General features: G+C 42.1%; 3 protein-coding genes across 3 annotated transcripts; 2 read left to right on the top strand and 1 right to left on the bottom strand.

Moving 5' to 3' along the window:
• Window positions 1-667: 667 nt before the first annotated feature.
• gcat (glycine C-acetyltransferase) lies at window positions 668-8,720 on the top strand. The gene is made up of 9 exons (XM_038694363.1): window positions 668-953; window positions 1,740-1,870; window positions 1,969-2,070; window positions 2,152-2,298; window positions 3,388-3,542; window positions 4,981-5,063; window positions 5,566-5,737; window positions 7,594-7,715; window positions 8,372-8,720. The coding sequence occupies exons 1-9, from the start codon at window positions 734-736 to the stop codon at window positions 8,521-8,523; spliced, it is 1,284 nt and encodes a 427-aa protein (XP_038550291.1). The 5' UTR covers window positions 668-733; the 3' UTR covers window positions 8,524-8,720.
• Window positions 8,721-9,896: 1,176 nt separating this feature from the next.
• Window positions 9,897-16,673, top strand: mcm5 (minichromosome maintenance complex component 5). The gene is made up of 16 exons (XM_038694245.1): window positions 9,897-10,171; window positions 10,778-10,904; window positions 11,067-11,195; window positions 11,283-11,455; window positions 11,566-11,721; window positions 11,824-11,993; window positions 12,075-12,246; window positions 12,343-12,454; window positions 12,566-12,709; window positions 12,795-12,860; window positions 12,944-13,120; window positions 13,209-13,321; window positions 13,430-13,558; window positions 13,661-13,803; window positions 15,787-15,914; window positions 16,301-16,673. Exons 1-16 carry the CDS (start codon window positions 9,999-10,001, stop codon window positions 16,400-16,402), a joined length of 2,214 nt encoding a protein of 737 aa, XP_038550173.1. The 5' UTR covers window positions 9,897-9,998; the 3' UTR covers window positions 16,403-16,673.
• Window positions 16,674-16,690: 17 nt separating this feature from the next.
• Window positions 16,691-18,525, bottom strand: hmox1a (heme oxygenase 1a). The gene is made up of 6 exons (XM_038694281.1): window positions 18,373-18,525; window positions 18,228-18,286; window positions 17,981-18,092; window positions 17,640-17,855; window positions 17,286-17,558; window positions 16,691-17,086 (listed from the first exon to the last, which is right to left on the bottom strand). Exons 2-6 carry the CDS (start codon window positions 18,275-18,277, stop codon window positions 16,919-16,921), a joined length of 819 nt encoding a protein of 272 aa, XP_038550209.1. The 5' UTR covers window positions 18,278-18,286; window positions 18,373-18,525; the 3' UTR covers window positions 16,691-16,918.
• Window positions 18,526-19,397: the final 872 nt, after the last annotated feature.

Raw genomic sequence — 19,397 nt, 5'->3', positions numbered from 1 at the left:
AGGTGTGGGGCCAGTGCAAATCTCTTTTAAGTTCCTGTCTGTTGTTAATTAGATTTGACTTGGCTTTGGTCCTGAACGTGTCACACCTTCTGACTGCCTTCAGTTTGGCTCTCACAGAACAATGAGTATACTAGAAACACATCACTGTGCAGGTTTTACTTAACTGATAACAGAGGTTTTCAAAAATCAGACATACTTAAAGTAATTATGTGTACATACACATAATTGTGTTCAGAATTGTGATTATTATTTACACCTGTCACAATGCAGTGGAACTTGCATAATCTTGCAAATCTTTTAAGGACAAAAGAGGGTAATCAGGGTCCACGTGAGTGTGTGTGTGTGTGTGTGTGTGTGTGTGCGGTAGACTAATAATGACACTCAAAGACAAGGGCAGTGGTTTTGTAGTTGTAGCACAATGTTCATTTTTTAAAATGAGTTAGAGATAAAGTAGTTTTGCTAAAAGAAAATTCGTAAAAGTTCACTAAAGTCAAACATCGGTTTATTTTAGGCCACATATTGCTGCCATACTGGAGCTGAACCTGAACCAGTAAATAAATCCTATCTGAAATATGATTGGATAAAACAAGCCACCTGGCAAGTGTACTAGCCTCTGATTGGTTCAATACACACACGCCTACCCTTGTTACATGTCGCGGCCACGCCTAGTCTCTGGTCCTTAACGTTCAGCCCTCGTGCTCGTTTGACACCTCAACCGCACTGCTTCACCAACATGTCTCTCGGACGAGCTGCCCGGTGTTTGGTGAAACCAGTCCGGGGCGTCCTGCGGCCCTCGGCCTCGGCTCTGAACCGGAGCTACTCCGCTGTCGCTGAAGCCAGAGCAGTGCTGGAGCACGAGCTCGAAGGTATCCGAGCGGCGGGGACTTGGAAAGCGGAGAGGATTATCACGTCGGAGCAGGGTCCTAAAATCACCGTGGGAGGCAGTCATAGCAGTGAGTGGTAGTTTGTAGTAACAGCTGTTGATACAAATAAGTGATAGCAATGGGCCGTACTGTCCTTAAACGCACCATGGGTTGGCTACAAACTCTAGATAAAACATTGTTGCTGGTTGCTCTGTTTTTCACTTTGCGCTCTGCCCCGGTGTTATCTTGATGTTGAACTTGACTCAAACTACAGGTCACTGAAGTAACGTTACTGGAGAAACAAGCTTGCGAACTGCAGGACTTACATAGCCTAATCTAAAACACGCAACAACAACAACTTTGCAATGACTGGTCTTTAAATGGTATAATTATAACCTCAACAGTAAGCTGTTGATAAAGCTGTACTTTCATAGCAAAAGGAAAAAATGGCTCGCTTGAATTCAAAAGTACCCAAAGAGCAGCAGAAAATCTCTGCCCCGTTTGCTGTTCTGCCAGCAAAGCAGCCAGCCAGTGTTTACACTGCTGGGTTAACCTTTGCCAAAGATTGGTCAGTGAATGGCCCATTGTCTCCAGGCCATTATGATCCCTCATGTGTGAAAGTGAGCGTTTCATCTATTCATCTGGACAGTAAAGCCACCGTCCTGCATTGTGTTTTTCTATCACTTTTTGTCCTGATGCTGGCTGCATTGTGTTGTTTTTGTCACCTGCCTTTTGCCAAACATTTTTACTGGGTTTGACACAGCGGTTATTGTGTTTCTGACTTGAGTTAGAAAATGTCTGAAATAGTGACCTTTTTATGCCAGGTTTCCCTGTCTCCATCTAAACTCTCTCTCTCTCACTCTCACACACACTCAGGCATATTAAATTTCTGTGCCAACAACTACCTGGGACTGTCTAGTCATCCAGAGGTGGTGCAGGCAGGGATTGATGCTCTTAAGTCACACGGGGCTGGATTAAGCTCTGTCCGATTCATCTGCGGCACACAGGTATGACGGTTGATTCACCACTCAAGTCAACACTTAACACATCATAGCTGTATTACAGCCAAATGTCATGGAGGTTAATGAGTTCACTCTGCTTATAGGATCTACACAAAAATCTGGAGCGGAAGCTGGCAGAGTTTCACGAAAGGGAGGACTGCATCCTCTATGCTAGCTGTTTTGATGCCAACGCTGGACTGTTTGAGGTACTTTACACATCTCCAGCAGGCGGGCAGAAGAACAAAAAGGATTATGGTCGATAAAGTATCATGGAACTCTTTCACCAGGTTCTGCTGGGTCCAGATGACGCAGTACTGTCTGATGAGCTAAACCACGCCTCCATTATCGATGGGATCCGTCTGTGTCGGGCAAAGAGGCTACGCTACAAACACATGGACCTCAGTGATCTGGAGAGCAAGCTCAAAGAGTCTCAGGTGTGTGTGGACCTCTTCCTGTGCTGTAGAAGAACATGAAGAGTGGCTTTTAACATGGAAACAACCATTATTACTGTGTATTTCAGTAATGTTTATGCCTCTGATATAGTGTCCTAATATTTCAACATATGATAAGTGACTCATTCTCCATCCTGTCCACAGTGATAATGAAATATTAAAATATTAGCATTTTGCAGGGACTATTTCTAAACTGTTGACAATATATTCTTTTGGTTATCTGGACTGACTTTTTGCATGGAACGTGTGAGCTGTAGCCTCAGATACTTTTACAAGATTCTTCTTCTGAGATGACTCCGCTTGAAACGTAAAAAAGTCAGCCAGAGAACGCGAGAACTCATGTAGCTAACAATACATTAATAAGCAAGCTACAGCTGATATAATCTGCTTGCAACTGTTTCAGCAAAATTTGTGGTCATCTCCTAGAAATGAGAAGCCTGTTTTTGTCTACCTCTATCTGAAATCCAGCACCCGTTGTTTGTTTTTTTTGTTTTTTTTTTTTGAAAATTACAAATTCTTGTGTTAAGTCTGCCTCTGTGTTATCATTGTTAACTGAGTTATGTGCCGTGCACAGCCACATTAACTAAGAGGGACGGGGCTTAGTTAACGGCCAGTTGTATTTGGGCGAAGACAAAACCATAACAAATAAAAACAGACTGTCTGTATGACTAGATATCTCTACAAGTGATGAGAAAAAGAGAAAATATGCTTTGTTTTGTAATTTTGGGCGGTGCAACCCTTTGAAGTAATTCCCGTTTCTTGTATCACGTGAAGCAACTAAAGCCAGTCCTGGTGTACTCTGTAGCTACAACTCTAGCTTCATATTTCCCAAGTCTCCATTAGCATGCGTCGCATCATTTGCTCTTGATGAAACATTTCAACAATAATGATGAATGACTCCCACAGAGTTCACACAGGTCAATCCCATAGTTCAGTTTGAGTTTCATGGTGCATGAAACCCCCATATTACTGAGGTGACAGGGTCATGTAAGGGTTATAGTATTGATTAGACTGTGACAGGACGCGGGGTGCGCTTCACTGACCGTCAGGACTCTATTTTGTCCTCCTCAGTCATCTCGTATGCGCCTGATAGTGACAGATGGAGTCTTCTCTATGGATGGAGACGTGGCGCCCTTAACAGGAATCTGCAACCTGGCTGAGCAGTATGGAGCCATGGTGTTTATAGATGAATGCCATGCCACAGGTTTCCTGGGGTCCAGGGGCAGGTGGGTAAGATGCTGATTAAACCAAAAATGCAAAAATACGCATGTCTTTTATTTCTTTTTACTTGATAATTTGTGTTTTATTCATGGCCGTTACTAATGGAGGAAAGCGATTATTCCAGGCTGCTGCCTGTCCCATCATTTCTCAACTTCACCGTTTTAAAGGGACACGAGTGGCATGTTTGCATTTAGCCTCCTGTCTTTCCTTTTTCTAGCCACCTAAAAAAGGCCCACCTAAAATGAAATCTATATCAGTGCAAGTCTACACTATATTTAGAATATTTCACCGCTTTACCTTGTTGTCAGACAGCACTTTCTGACGGGGAGCTGACTTTAGTGTTAGTTAAACACCAAAGTCACACAATCGAGGCAGCAGTAGATCAGCATCTCCATGTTCTGCGAAGTAAAATTACGAAAACTCTGGATGTCTTAATGAAGCTCGGCCAAGGAGACAGCGGCATCTGCAACACAGAGTAACAACACAGTGTAGTATCAAACCAAATCTGCTGATTCCTTCCTGGTCCACAATCATAGACTGTCCCTTTGTTATCCCGCAGAGTCTACAATGTCCCGTACAAGGTTATTCTTTAAGTCACATTGGGAGCTGGAAGTCACATGTACTGCATTCAAAGTGGAGACAGTCAGTCTAATTACATCTAAGACTGAAGAAGCACAATAAGCACACCACACCTCCTGCCCTTGGTTCCTAGGTATCAGACTGTTCCTATCTGCACAGCTGTCATCATTTTCATTTACTGACAGAGAGACCGTGGCAAGAACTACTGACAGGGAGAAAGAGGTCTTTCTGCCTCTAGATCTGCAAGTGACCCAGAGCATGACATGTACATGACCCCTTCCCTCACAAGATGGATACTGGGGGGGGGTTCTTTTGTTTTTGTTTTTGTTTCTTAGAAAAAAAAATCAATATCCATAAAATGCATTTTGCTGCTGCCCCTGTCTACAGCAGTGCATCAATTAGCATCTTTGCAAGTACTCCTGTTTTCTTCTCCAAACTGGGGGCGTGCCGACCCATGTCTAACTACTGTAGTGACACTGGACAAGTACCTCACACAGCCCCACTCCAAACTATCCATTTAACAATGTTAAAAAGTGTTATTAATACTGCGTGTTTAATACAAAAATATCATGGATGTTAAACATCTTAAGCATGGATTAAGGTAATGAGTGACAAAGTAGGAGGCAGATAAGATGGGACATGATTAAATGGAGACAGGAATATGCTTGTTGGCTTTAATATATTTGTTATGCTATCCCCGCTGTACTTCTGTGATTAAAGCAACTTTCTAATTATTGTGATAACATGAGATTGTTGTATGTAGAAAAACAAAATCAGCCCAGTGAAAATTGGTTGCTGTCTACAACATTTATTACTATCACCATGAGGGAGTAAACTGATGGTACTACTCCCTGTGATTTGCAGAGGGACAGACGAGCTCCTGGGAGTGATGGACAGAGTTCACATTGTAAACTCCACCCTGGGGAAAGCACTGGGAGGAGCAGCTGGTACGTCTCCATCTGATAAGATAAAAGTTCTGCCTATTTCTTGCTGCTTTTCAAAAATATACTGTAGCTTTAAAGCTGCTCTACTACTGCATGAAAACATCTGGTATATTGTTTTATAAAGTTGTTATGGGGTGCACGTTAGCAAACAGATGCCTTTTTACACATTTGGCAGACATGAAGCAACATTATCAGTCATTTGTGGCATTGTGTTTCTGGCCACCGGATGAATGCATCTGTAGCTTGGTAGATGTTTGACTTCTGCTATTCGCTAGCTTCTCAGAGAAGTTAATGCTCCCAGCTTATGCTACGCTAACCAGCTTCTGGCTGTAGCTTCGTATTTACCATACAGACATGAGAGTATTGATCTTCTCATCTAACTCTGAAAACAAATAAGCGAATTTTCCAAAACAATCACTCTTAACAAGTGGTATGGTACTAATACACAAGATGTAACCGTACTAAATCAGTCCTTTCTCTAACTTGTACACATTTTCGCTTTCAGGTGGCTACACAGTTGGCCCTAAGGCTCTCATTGACCTGCTCAGACAGCGCTCGCGGCCGTACCTGTTCTCCAACTCCCTCCCCCCTCCTGTGGTGGGCTGTGCCACCCGGGCTGTGGAGCTGTTGCTCGCTTCCAGTGAGATTGCGCAGAGCATGACGGCCAAAACCATGAGGTGCGTTTGTCAGACGCCAGACACCTCAGGGGTTTTTACTTAAAGATGACTTACTTTTTTGAAAGTTGGTGTATTTGTTCTAACCCATTCAAAACCTCTGAAGTGTCTTCAGAAATTTGTTGTGGTCAAGTCTAAAAGCAGGTTTGTTTCTTATTTAAAGCTGCCCATTTGAAATTTTTCTCCAACACCAGAGTTATACGTATGTTCTGGTTTCTTTCCTCCTCAACCACAGTAAACTGAATATCTTTGGGTTGTGGTCGCTAATCAATTATTCGAGAAAATAATCGACAGTGAAAATAATTGTTTGTTGCAGCGCTAATACCCAGATTCATTCAGCTCTGAATCTCTTATCAAACTTTTTATTCGCCCCCATTACTTTTTTTTTTAGACCAAGATTGAAAAACATGCAGGTGACGTTAGCCGTCGCTGACCGTTGCTTTTGCCAGTTAAAATGAACAACGTCACCAGTGGTAGACTATGTCACCTGATGCTAACTAGCTTACGATAATTCCGTAACAGCCACACTGAAACGTTTGTCTGTTGGTTAATGTGCCCTCTCCACAGATTGTGAGTGAATAGACACATTACTCTATGATCACGAGTGATCTGTGTTTTTGTAGTTCAACAGTGGTGACTGTTCTCTAGAAAATTCACCTGGTTTATCATGGCAGTCACAGTTTAACTTTTTATGCATATCAGATCAATATTTTGAGGTCATTAACGTCATAGTTCTGAATCAGTGTGTCAGAACAATCAAACGTTTCATATGTTTTGCTGCGGCTCATGTAATTTTTAGGTTGTAGCTGCAGGTTGTGAAAATGAAATAATCAAACATAATTAATGTTCTTTCATTTAGTAGCTACCAATAAAAACCATAGGCTTCTCGCCAATAACAGGCGATCACAGATGAATCTTTGAGTTGAATTATTTAGTTACTTGCAAATGATGGAAGCTAAAGCTTAATGAGATTAAATAAGGTATTCAAAAGGATTCAGATGTGATTGATCTTGGATTCTGATTTATTAAAATTTTATTCCACCCGATCTCTACGGTTAACGGTTCACTTATATCTGGCCCGTATTTACTTATGGAAATGAAACTCCCAGGAGGAAGAAATTCAGAAACATCATTGTCTTGATATTGAACAAAAACCAAATGAGCTAATATTCATACTGGCAGCACCGTTATTCTAAAAATGTGGAGGGAATAAATGTTTGTTGTTTTTTTTTTTTACCTTATTCAGTTACACCCACATGTTGCCTTCAGGCCACTTTATGCAGCTGTGAGCTACATTAAAGTACAGTACAATACATATAGTACTATGCAAAGGTTTTATGGTGCGTTCCATTTGACACGGGAAGTCAGAATTTCCAAGTTGGAACAATTTCAACGGGAACGCACCCTTAAGCAGATTTCTGACTCGGAAAGGCGGGAAAACCTCACCAATCCTGGCCACAGAATCCAAGATGGCTGCTCCCAGCATCTACAGTAGTGAAAGCTGTAGTAATACACTGTTTATCTCACTTCTCTCTTACTTGTGTTTCATTGAATCAGTCGTACACACAGTCCTGTCCAACTTATATCTGTGGACATGTTGCTGCGGTGTTTGTGTGTGCAAAATACCACGAAATGTGTTGTTATCAACTGGTATTGCTAACAATGGCCACAGGCATCAATCTTGGTTTTCCAACTAAAATTTTTTGTTGTACTGGAACGCGGTCAACTCAGGTGTGATGTCATTCCCAGCTCCGACTTCCGAGTTAAATGGAACACAGCATGTGATTGGTTTATGCATGCTTGCACGGCTATCCTTCTGTAATTGTTACTGTAATACTTTTTCTATGCTGTCCATTCAGGTTCAGGAACAAGATGACGCAGGCTGGCTTCACCATTGCAGGCTCGGCTCACCCCATCTGTCCAGTGATGCTGGGCGACGCACGGCTGGCCTCTCTGATGGCCGATGATATGCTGAAGCTAGGTGAGACCACTGTGACAACTTAATCCATATGAGCTTGCTTCATTGTGAAATACAGTTTAAAATGTGGCCCCATTTACACCTAGCCCTTTCATTCGGCTTTATTCTACATTTTGTCCTGTTACAGTTAAAACAGTTTGCTAAAAGATTAACAGCTCCAACTATTGGATAAAAGGTGAAACAACCAAACATATTGGATAATTGAAATCTAAAAGTACTGGATGAACAGTTGAAATAGTTAGCTAAAAAGTGGACACATGGTTGAAATGTCCAGCAGTACGAATGCAAGCAAGAGCAGATCAACCTAAACATTGAAAAATATTTGACAGTATCTTTTAAATGGTTACTAATATACTAATAAATGCCTGGATCAGGCTTTGCAGTTGCTGTTTCTTGCTGACATCAGACCGTCAGATTTTTTAAAATGTGACTTTGGTGCATTTACACCTGCACTTTAAGGCGATGACTAGGTGTAGCATAGTATGTAATGTAGGTAATATAACATTTAGGGGTAAAAATTATTTTCAATCAGAAATAGGCTGGAAGTACTGACGATTACGTTACATTAATGACAAGTCAGAAGTGCGGTGTGCAATGAACAATCTTGACTGCCACAGAAACCGATCTGAGCTCTGTTAACACGTGTCTTCCCTCCACAGGGGTGTATGTGATTGGATTCTCCTACCCAGTCGTACCAAAGGGGAAAGCCAGAATCCGCGTTCAGATATCAGCCGCCCACACAGACGAAGACATCGACCACTGTGTCAACGCTTTCATCCAGACGGGCAGAAAGCATGGAGTCGTCTCCTGAATAGGACAAATAAGTAGGAATCAAAAACACCCAGCAAGCAACATGATTTACTGAAAAATGTTGAACCGCTTGCTCCTGCAGATCGTAGTGCCTGTTACTCAAGACCTTGATGGAAATATTAGTTACATTTGTAGGTCAACAGAGGATAATGTTATTGTAGTGTTTGCTTAGCTAAATAAAGTACTTTTGCTAACATGTGTATGTGTTTGTATTTTCACAAAAAGGGGCTGTTCCATATTTCGCACAAAAATGCATATGAGGGAGAAAATGCTTCTATTGAGTATTTGTATACTTCGTAATAAATGAGTTTATTTAGGCTGGTCAATCGTCTGTCGGACAGATTGTGGTTTTAATGTTTGTGAGGACAACACATGCTCTCCTCAATAGGAGAGTTGCTGTGCCTTTTCGTTACAGAGACACCACAGCTGATTTGCGCATTTTGGTCCCCCTTCACACACAAACAAAGTGATTTTCTTGATGTTCCATCACTTGTGTTTGAGTTTCACTGTTTGCCACTAGAGGGCTCATCTGCGCTCACCTTAAATCTGAGATGAACCATATTTGTATGAGTTTGATTTTGTGACATTACAACTAGTTTGGAAGCAAATCGTGATCCAGTATGACATACACAAGTGGAAACATAAAGCACATACTCTGAGAATAGAGTTTACGGCAAAGCAGGAGAGACATACTGCATCCATTAGTTAAACCTTTGTTATTGAACATTAAGATTCAGGATTTTTCAGTGGGAGAAAAGGAGTAAATGTAGTTTAACGAACTTTAACAAGGTTTTAGACTAAAAGAATATTCAAAACATGTCTCGAGGGGATATATTTTATTTTGTTAAAATCTTAAAGACACCGGTCTTGCAGGAAATCTTTACATAGTATAGTCTCACTGATCATCTGAAGAAGTTTTAACACCATCTGTTATGGTTATTTCATAGGAGATATAAGCCTCTAAAACAGACCTAGTTGATTTTAACTATCCTCATAGTAAACTGTACACTGTCAAGAAAGCGAGTCCCCTTAAAAGCAACGTTAACACTTTTTAAAAAGTGTGTTTCCGTTATGTACAGTCAATGGTTTCCGTCTACTCTGATCGCACTTCGCACTGGAAACTAATGTGTTCGTGCTTCTTTGTGGCCGGTGCACCTCGTGCTTCCTCTCCTCCTCCTCCTCCTCCTGTTGTCGTTTTCGCGCCATCAATGCTCACAAACTCCACCTTCACATTGAAAACACGCCTCCGCAAACCCGCTTTGACCAATAGTAACAGGCGGTCGTGGTTTTCAGCCAATCAGAGGACAGGAGAGGGGCGTTGCTAGAAGCGACTCGCGGGAAACAAACGGGAAGGAGTTCAGTTTTTACCGCGAAACCGAGCGAGGAGCTTTGTGTCTGGCAGCGAACACCCATCGTGTTTCTCTTTTAACTAAGAAAATCTAGTCCACCGTATCAGACTCACAGATCTGGTTCAGTATGTCTGGCTTTGACGACCCGGGATATTACTACAGTGACAGCCTGGGAGGTGGAGAGGGACCCGGGGTGGATGAAGGCGGACAGAAGAGGGTCCAGATCAAGAAACGGTTCCGTGAGTTCCTCCGGCAGTTCAGAGTGGGGACTGACCGCACCGGCTTCACATATAAATACAGGTGAGAATAATAATAATAATAATCGGACATCGTAATTAGGGTCTGTAAGAATCAGATTGAGGTGATGCATAGTTTTAGCTAAGTTACCCAAAAGAACTAAAACAAAAGAGTTATGAACTTGGTGCCAGTTTGTGAACCTCCGCAGACGTCAATAATAAATAGATATTTCACCAGTATTACATGTGGAGTCATCTCAATTTGGGCTCGACACTTTTAAGCAGAAAGTTGTGTCGCGTTTGAAAGCAGTGGATATTAACAGGGGGTCTAAGGAAAGAAGCATTTGCATTGTATTATGGGAAATGTAGGATCTAGCATCTCTGGGGCTTGACCTATAATGGAGAGTAGAAGTCAGAATATCTCTGCTTCACATGGTCATACTTTATTTTTTTCTGTTTGTCTCTTGTGAGTCCCCCAAATTGAATAAGTGCAACAGTAAATCACTGAAGCATGCCTGTTAGCTACTCTGGCATTAAATGGGTAATTCTTTTTTTTTAACTTGGTGTGGCTTCATATTTGCTGTTCTTTTTGTTCTGGTGGTATGAGAGCAGCAGTCCTTCAACACTATTATTGAGTTTTTTGGCTGTTATTTTATTTATTTTTTATCAGAGATGAGCTTAAGCGACACTACACCCTGGGGGAATACTATGTGGAGGTGGAGATGGAGGACCTTGCCAGCTTCGACGAGGATCTGTCGGACTGTCTCTACAAGCTGCCCTCTGAGAACCTGCCCTTGGTGGGTTTAAAACCAACGTACATAGATGAAACGTGATTTGCTTAACGACGACTGATCCCTTTTTTTTTTTTACCAAAAAGTTGAACTATTCTCAATGTTTCACACAGCAGTTATCTTTGTTGTTAAGATGTCTCTCCGCTAACAATTTGCTCTAATTTACAGCTGGAGGAAGCTGCAAAGGAGGTAGCTGATGAAGTGACCCGTCCCCGTCCTGCAGGGGAGGAGGCGGTCCAGGATGTCCAGGTGATGTTGAAGAGTGACGCCCATCACGCTTCCATTCGTGGCCTCAAGGTACCTATAGACTTCTTTGCGTATCTTATTCTCATAGTTATCATCGAACATTTGATCACATCTGAACATTTGATCACCCCCCCACAGTCCGAGCAGGTGTCTCGTCTGGTGAAGGTGCACGGCATCATCATCTCAGCCACAGCAGTGAGGGCGAAGGCCACCAAGGTGTGTCTGCAGTGTCGCGGCTGTCGTGCTGTCCTCAACAACATCCCTCTGCCTCCAGGCCTGCAGGGTTACGCGCTGCCACGCAAATGCAACACGTGAGTATGACCATCTGCTTCAAGCACACCGTTTCAAGGCCTCCTCAAGCAGGGCACTTGCAAGTTTAACTTTCTTTCCATTGTGTCCAACAACTTCTCTGTTTTCTCAGCGAGAATGCTGGAAGGGTGAAATGTCCTGTGGACCCTTACTTCATCATCCCGGACCGCTGCGTCTGTGTTGACTTCCAGACTCTCCGTCTGCAGGAATCTCCAGACGCTGTGCCTCACGGAGAGATGCCCCGTCATCTACAGCTCTACTGTGATAGGTGAGGAGCTCATTCTCAAGCAAACTATTAAATCGATGGTGTCTTGTGCTTCTGTGATCTTTCTATAATTAGAAATGAAAAACTGTCCTCCTCCCCTCTCAGGTATCTGTGTGACAGAGTGGTTCCAGGGAACAGAGTGACCATCATGGGTATCTACTCCATCAAGAAGATGGCTGCTACAAAAGCCAAAGGCAAAGAGAAAAGTGCTGGTGTGGGCATCCGTGCATCCTACTTGCGAGTGGTTGGCATCCAGATGGACACCGAAGGGGCAGGTAAAATATTAGTATTGCTGTCATATGCGATTCTAGCATGTGGAAGGAGAGTTATAGGACCCAGTTTGTTTTTCCTTCCAGGCCGTGGTGCTACTGGATCAGTCTCTCCACAGGAAGAGGAGGAGCTGAGAGCACTGGCTGCTACTCCTAACATCTACGCCTCCCTGGCCCGCTCTGTAGCTCCGTCAATCTACGGCAGCGATGATCTGAAAAAAGCCATCACCTGTCTGTTGTTTGGAGGCTCAAGGAAGAGGTGAGGCTGCCGGATGTTCTCCAAATCAGCAGAGATTGGTGTAAATCTTCTCCTTACATGTTTAGTAATGTGTTGTCCCCCTTTTCCTTTTTTTAGGCTGCCCGATGGTCTCACTCGTAGGGGGGACATCAACCTGCTGATGCTGGGAGATCCTGGTACAGCCAAGTCTCAGCTGCTCAAGTTTGTGGAGAGGTGCTCACCTATCGGGGTAAGTATCGGTTCTCCCGTGCTGATGGCGCTTCACTGTACAGTTTCCTTTGTTGTCATGCTTGCGCGTGAATTCGCCCACTGACCCTGAGCCTTCACTGTGTGCTGTCAGATTTATACGTCCGGTAAGGGCAGCAGTGCAGCTGGTCTGACGGCCTCCGTGTTGAGGGACCCCAACACTCGCGGATTCATCATGGAGGGGGGAGCCATGGTGCTGGCCGATGGCGGAGTTGTATGCATCGATGAGTTTGACAAGGTAAATGGATTTGTTGCGTAGCAGGAGTTTTTATGTTTTAACTTAATTTGTGTCCCAAGATTAAAGACTTCTCTTTGTTGTTCAGATGAGAGAGGATGACCGAGTGGCCATTCATGAAGCCATGGAGCAACAGACCATCTCCATCGCCAAGGTATTTCCCATTTCAGTATTTTAACAAAAACGCAGCTTTCTTGCTGTTCTGAGAAGTTAACAGGGCAAACGAACTCTCCCCAGGCCGGCATCACCACCACCCTGAACTCTCGCTGCTCAGTGCTGGCTGCAGCTAACTCTGTGTTTGGCCGCTGGGACGACACAAAGGGGGAGGACAACATTGACTTCATGCCCACCATCTTGTCCCGTTTTGACATGATCTTCATCATCAAAGATCATCATGACCAGCAGAGAGACATGGTAAGGAGGCACGCGTATGACTTGGACGCTTTCAGCACTTGAAAGCAGCGGTACAGCGTGTCATGTCTTTTCTCATGTCTTTTTGTAGACGCTGGCTCGTCACGTGATGAATGTTCACCTGAGTGCGCAGACACAGACGGAGGGTGTTGAGGGTGAGATTCCACTGGCCACCTTCAAGAAATACATCGCCTATGCCAGAACGTGAGTCAATCTAAACTTGTATTTCTGCCGACACAAAAGCCAGACATTTTTTTTTCAGTTACTGTCGCGTGCTTACTAATTTTGTTTGGTCTGAATGTTTGCTTACAGTAAATGCGGCCCTCGCCTCTCTGCTGCGGCTGCGGAGAAGCTGAAAAACAGATACGTGGTGATGAGGAGCGGAGCACGAGAGCATGAAAGAGAGACGGACAAAAGACCTTCCATCCCCATCACTGTCAGGTATTTTTACATGCTGTCTGAACATCTAAACACCAGTGATGGATGCATATCTTTTGCTCTACCTGGAATGCTCTGAGTAATCATTTCTCTCTGCTTTTTCAGGCAGCTGGAGGCCGTTGTGCGTATTGCAGAGTCCCTGGCCAAGATGAAGCTGCAGGCTGTGGCTGGAGAGGAAGAGGTTGATGAAGCCCTCAGACTCTTCCAGGTTTCCACACTGGATGCTGCACTGTCTGGCAGCCTTTCAGGTGTGTGGTTTAGTAGTTGGGACAGGAACGTAACAGAAGTCCATTGTATTTTGTCCACTGTAAAGTGACACTACATGAGTACCTTTCATCATCTAAATCCCAGCGAGGGGTACTTTTACCCCAGAGGGTACTTCTGCGGGTTAGTATGTGGTAATATTGTGAAGCTGCTCCACTAACTTGAAAAAATAGAAATGACAATTTATAAAAAAAAAGAAAAGGCGGCTTAAGTATAAATGCTAACTTGACCAAACTGACCTAAATGCTGAAATACTGTAACAATATCCACTTTACAGGGTTCCCGCGGCTCCTTAAAAAGTCTTAAAAGGTCTTAAATTTAAATAAGGGAAATTAAGGTCTTAAATTTACCTTAAATTTGCTGTAGGTATTAAATTTAAAGATGGTGCGTTTAAGGCTGGTAGAAAAATTGTCATGCACAGTCGCCTAAAACGCCTAATTAGCGTGTATTTGAGTGATTTTCTTTTAGTAATTGACAATGCGAGACCCCACCATTAATTTAAGTCTAATATGTAATAATTTAAATTTAATATATTACGTTTACGGTTGCTGCAGACGTTGTCATCTGGCTGCCTGTCACATTAACGTCAGTCGTGGCTGCAAGATTGGGAGACGCAAGTTAAAGTAGTTGGAGGAAGATCCGATCGTTCTGTCTAGCTCAAATAACTGTAGCCCACACATAGACTGTATATAAAAAATATCTAACTAAATAATAATAAACTTGATTCTGATTGTAAAATAACTTTCTAAAGTAGGCTATGTCTTGCACTGTGATTGGTTTACCTCTCTTTAGCGGTGCACCTGTGTATTAGCTCTGCCGGAAAGTGAAAGTGAAACTTAAGTTCGGTCCGGCATCGTTTTCTTGCTACATTTCTTTATAATATGTAAGTTACTCTTTTATATTGAGTTTGCAGAGGTAGAACATTCAAAACAACAAATATGCATGAGAAAGAAAGTAAAATCTTTTTTCAGTCCCTTTTCCTCAACACAATAATAGAAATATTTCTTAATAGAAAAGAAAGTGCTAATTCGTTTGTGATTCAAATGAATTAAACCAAATATTTATTGAACATTTGTATATCGTTATTGAGGAAGATGGTATCACGATAATTATCATTATTGTTTTATTGCCCAGCCCTAGTTCACATTCACAAACGGACACGATCAGTTCACCAAAAACCTGAGCGTGATCAATGATCGGCACTGTTTGAGCACAATACTGAATGGACACACTGTGTAGGCGCCTGTCTGCGCTGTCAGACTTTTGGATTTTATTTGCAGAAGACTGTGACCGGTACATATTTCCGCCCAAGTAGTAGTTGTATGTGGATAGACAACGCGTTTGCATCCATGTGGTCATGGTGTCCCTGACCACCTCCAGAGGTCGTTTTGCTGATTGGATCACAATCTGTCCTCAATACATCTCGGGTGCATTTACACATGTACTTTCATGTGGTCAAGTGCTACCCGATCACAATCTGATCACCAAAATACATTTTAACACTAGGTGTAAACAGCCTCTATGTTTCCCTATTCAGAATAGGTAAGTCATTCACCTGTGAAAATCAAACTGCCAAATATGGCATTGTGACGTTCATAAAGAGATCAAACGTGCGTCTCTTCTATCAAAGAAATTGTTTCAAAATTTGAGGTCTTAAATTTATATTTGCTGAGGTCTTAAAAGGTCTTAAAAAGAATTAAATTTGACTTAAAATGATGCAAGAACCCTGCATTAATGTAGTTAAAAGTGTTAAATAACATCCAGTTCAGCCCATTTGAAACATGACTGGTGGGGTCAGTGTGGAGTACTGGAGCTCATCTGACAGGGCTGTGAGGGAACGACTGCTCTACCTATCGACTCTGTGCTTTAACAAAATTCAAAAATGCTTACTCTGTCAAGGATTTCTATTAACTGGACACTGTGCAATAAATTCTTAACACCTCTCCAACCACATGTTTTGTTTCTAGGAGTGGAGGGCTTCACCTCTCAGGAGGACCAGGAAATGGTCTCACGCATTGAGAAGCAGCTGAAGAGACGCTTTGCTATCGGCTCCCAGGTGTCTGAGCACAGCATCGTCCAAGACTTCACTAAACAGGTCAGTCTGAGAAAATCACAATAAAGGGGGAAAGGAACATGAAGTGAATTAGTTTTATTTTTCCGCCATTATATGGTGAAACAAGTCCTGTGTGCAGAGTATAGTGGGAATGATGGGGTTACCACTAAATAGGCAATAAAGAGTTTTGTGTATATCGCTATGTTCTTGTTTGTGAAGTGTTTTTAGTGACCTGTAGCTAATCAGAGAATGAGAAGGGGGTGATTTGGACAGCTACTTAATGCTTTACATAGACATAAAGCATCATTTAAAACAAAAGGAAAATTAAATCGGGTGTATTAACAAGGCAAAAATAAGATTTTTTTTTTTTTTTTCATCCAGTTCATTGAGTAATGTCTCATCGTTTCTCCCTCTGTACCATTTTACAGAAATATCCAGAGCACGCCATCTACAAAGTCCTCCACCTGATGTTGAGGAGGGGTGAGCTTCAGCACCGCATGCAAAGGAAAGTGCTCTACAGAGTCAAGTAGAGCAAACTGTGCTAATACATGTTGTTGTTGATGTAATGTAAATAGTTTTGGTCTGCTTATTCCTGCTACTCTGGATTTACCAGTGGACTTCTCTTAATTTCTGATCTCAGTCATGGTGAAAAGTGCATTTCAAAATGTCAGGGTCATGGCACCAACTGTGTGTTTATGTGTATCAGAATTTATATTAAAACAATGAAAAATGTTTAGGGTGTCACTGTTGAAGATGGTATCAAATGTCTGCATGTGTAAAGAATTAAAGTATTTGAAATCATATTAGGACATGAAGCGTTTTAATTTCTGATCTGTATATTTTTATTCAACACAAATCATAAAAAGATCACAGACAGTTTTTACACTGTAGGATTGTTTTAAAAAAGTTCTTACAAATGACAAAAGTTGAGAGAATCACTGTTTCTGCTGTGATTTGATCGTTTATACATGAGAAATTTCAGATTTGTTGTATGAAGTGATCCGTAAAGTGCTATGTGCATATCAATTACAAGCGCTGGTTAAAGCCTACAAGGCATAGAGTCCCATTCCAATGGTGGTCAGTGCGACACACACTCCCACGGTGAACTGCATGATGGGTGAAAATGTGAATATGGAAGTTCTCACAGCACTGGGCTCTGGTTGGTCCACCGCTTCTCTTGTGACACTCAACATTTTCTGCAAGTCATCAAAAACCTGGAGGAAAAGCCATACAGTCAGTAAGTTGGTTGCATGCTTATCTAGCATGTATTCGAATCAGTTCCCCTTTATTTTTATTTTTTTAAGACAACTTTCAATGTGACCTTTGAACAAACTCCATGATTCTATTATTGGTCACTGACACCACATTGTCCATCTAGACAGTAAATCTGCGCATTGATCCCCCTTATCTCACCTGGATGTTGAACTCAAAGGCAGCGACGGCCTCCTTCAGCACCTCCTCCTTCTCCTCTTCTGTCAGCTCGATGCTGTTCATCCGGCTCCTGTACAGCTGCTTGAAGCGGTTGGGACTGGTCACTCCAGGGAAGGTGAAAAACGAAAGCCCCCCTTTGCTGCTCAGCCCGAGGGATTTCTGAGTAATTTTCCCCAGCACTTGCCCTCCTGATAGATCACCAAGATAGCGAGTGTAGGCGTGGGCCACCAGCAGCTCTGGGCTCTCTTTGCCAATCTGAAAGAAAAAAGCTGTTTTTCAGCTGCTATTTCACAACAGGCCTACCATGAATAATTGAAGGTCTTCCTCTCAACTCACCTTCCGCAGTCTCTGTTCATATCTGTGTGTGGCTGAGGGGACAATCACCATTTTCCTCCAGTTTACGCCAAAGAAATGCTCCAGATCTGCCTCGAGTGCTTCCAGGCGGGCAAGTTCCTGAGGGAAGTATATAGGTGCAACAGCTGGATGGGAAGAATTTCTGTCCAGCTCCTCTTCTAGCGCCTTGTAGATCTCATAGAGGGAAAACAACAGGACCTGACAAAAGCGTGAAGATAAATATTCACTTTTCAGGATAATGTAGAAAGAGGAAGTGTGATTTTTGTCTTTCTTTTAACCCACAGATGTGTTAACTGAAGGCAGTTAGTGTGTATAGAGTTTACCTTGTACTGTGGCAGGGTGATCTGTCCCTTCTGGTAACTTAGCATCAGCTGTGTGTTTTCAGCTCTGACATGATTGACCTTAGTGGCTGCCTTAATCTGCTCCGATAAATCACTGACAGAAGATGGGCAACACAAAAAAGCACACTTTTATTCAGAAGGAGCTTTTAAAGCATGAAATCATATTCTGAACGAAACAGTTCTGTGGGTTCAAATTGTTCTGAAAACTCTGGAAAACTCTTTGACATACCTGCCAACATCTCCTGTCTCATTTTTCCTGGCACTCTTCATGGTCTCCATCTCTGCAGGCTGTAATGAATGGTTGGTTTGGTTTAATTAATCACATTTACTTTAATATTTGAGTAACAATGTATGCAACAATGTATAAAACACACCTGTAATAAAGTGAAGTCTTCTCTCTGTTATGATGGTTGGTCCTCTGACAGTTGGTCAATGGTCCTCTGTGGCCTCACTGCTCCGTCCTTCCCCTTTTATAGAGCCATGATATGATGTAGCAGCTGAGTCACATGGGAAGTGAGACTGCTGACTCACGTTACTCAGACTGCTGAGGCTTAACATGACAAAGCAGGACGTGTGAATATGGCGGAAAAAATTCTGATAACATGATAAGGCAGAAATCAAAAGCTGAATTTGCAGCCACATTTGTACATAATCTGATAAAAGAATACTTGTTGCTGATATGTAACTAAGTACAATTTTGATGTACTTCATGACTTCTTAGAGGGAAACATTATACTTTTTAGTCCCCTATATTATTTTGATACTAAGCAATATAGGAGTTTACATGCAGAACATACACTGAGCCTATAAACTATAATGCAGTGTTGTACTATTAACTAATCAGTAGTATATAAAGTACCTTAAATTATCTCCACATGAATAGACTACAACTTTACAATTCTGCTCACATGTATTAATCTGTAGCCTATTTACGTATTTAATATTACAGTTAAGTACATCTTCAGATCTACCAGGCAGGAGAAAGGGCTTATGTTTTAGGCAAGGACCTCTAAATGTTTAAATGATAATCAAATAAGTATGCTTATTTTACCTGGAGAAAGTTAACCAAAAACTCACAATAAAGGACCTTCAAAGTACAAATGTATTCCTCGCACTACCTGACATGTAAATGTTCTTTATCAGCAAGAAAGGAGTCATATCATTTGTTTCAATTGTTTGGATAAAATCTTAGATAAATGTATGAGAATACAGTGCAGGCTACTCTGAGCAACAAGTCTATCTTACATCTACTATCAGCAAAGAAGAAAATGCAGATGGATTTTTTTAAACTTTTGAAAAGAAAAACATAAAATAGTTTATGATGTAATGAGATACTATTACGTGGAGTAATAGTAAAATACATGTTAACATATGGTCACGGTTAAGAGGCCTGACAACA

This window comes from Micropterus salmoides, unplaced genomic scaffold, assembly GCF_014851395.1.
Source record: "Micropterus salmoides isolate LMB-PRFRI ecotype aquatic unplaced genomic scaffold, ASM1485139v1 Ms_hic_scaffold_10, whole genome shotgun sequence".
Taxonomy (NCBI): Eukaryota; Metazoa; Chordata; class Actinopteri; order Centrarchiformes; family Centrarchidae; genus Micropterus; species Micropterus salmoides.
The sequence above is the reverse complement of the archived record's forward strand: the minus strand, read 5'-3'. Positions and strand labels throughout refer to the sequence as shown.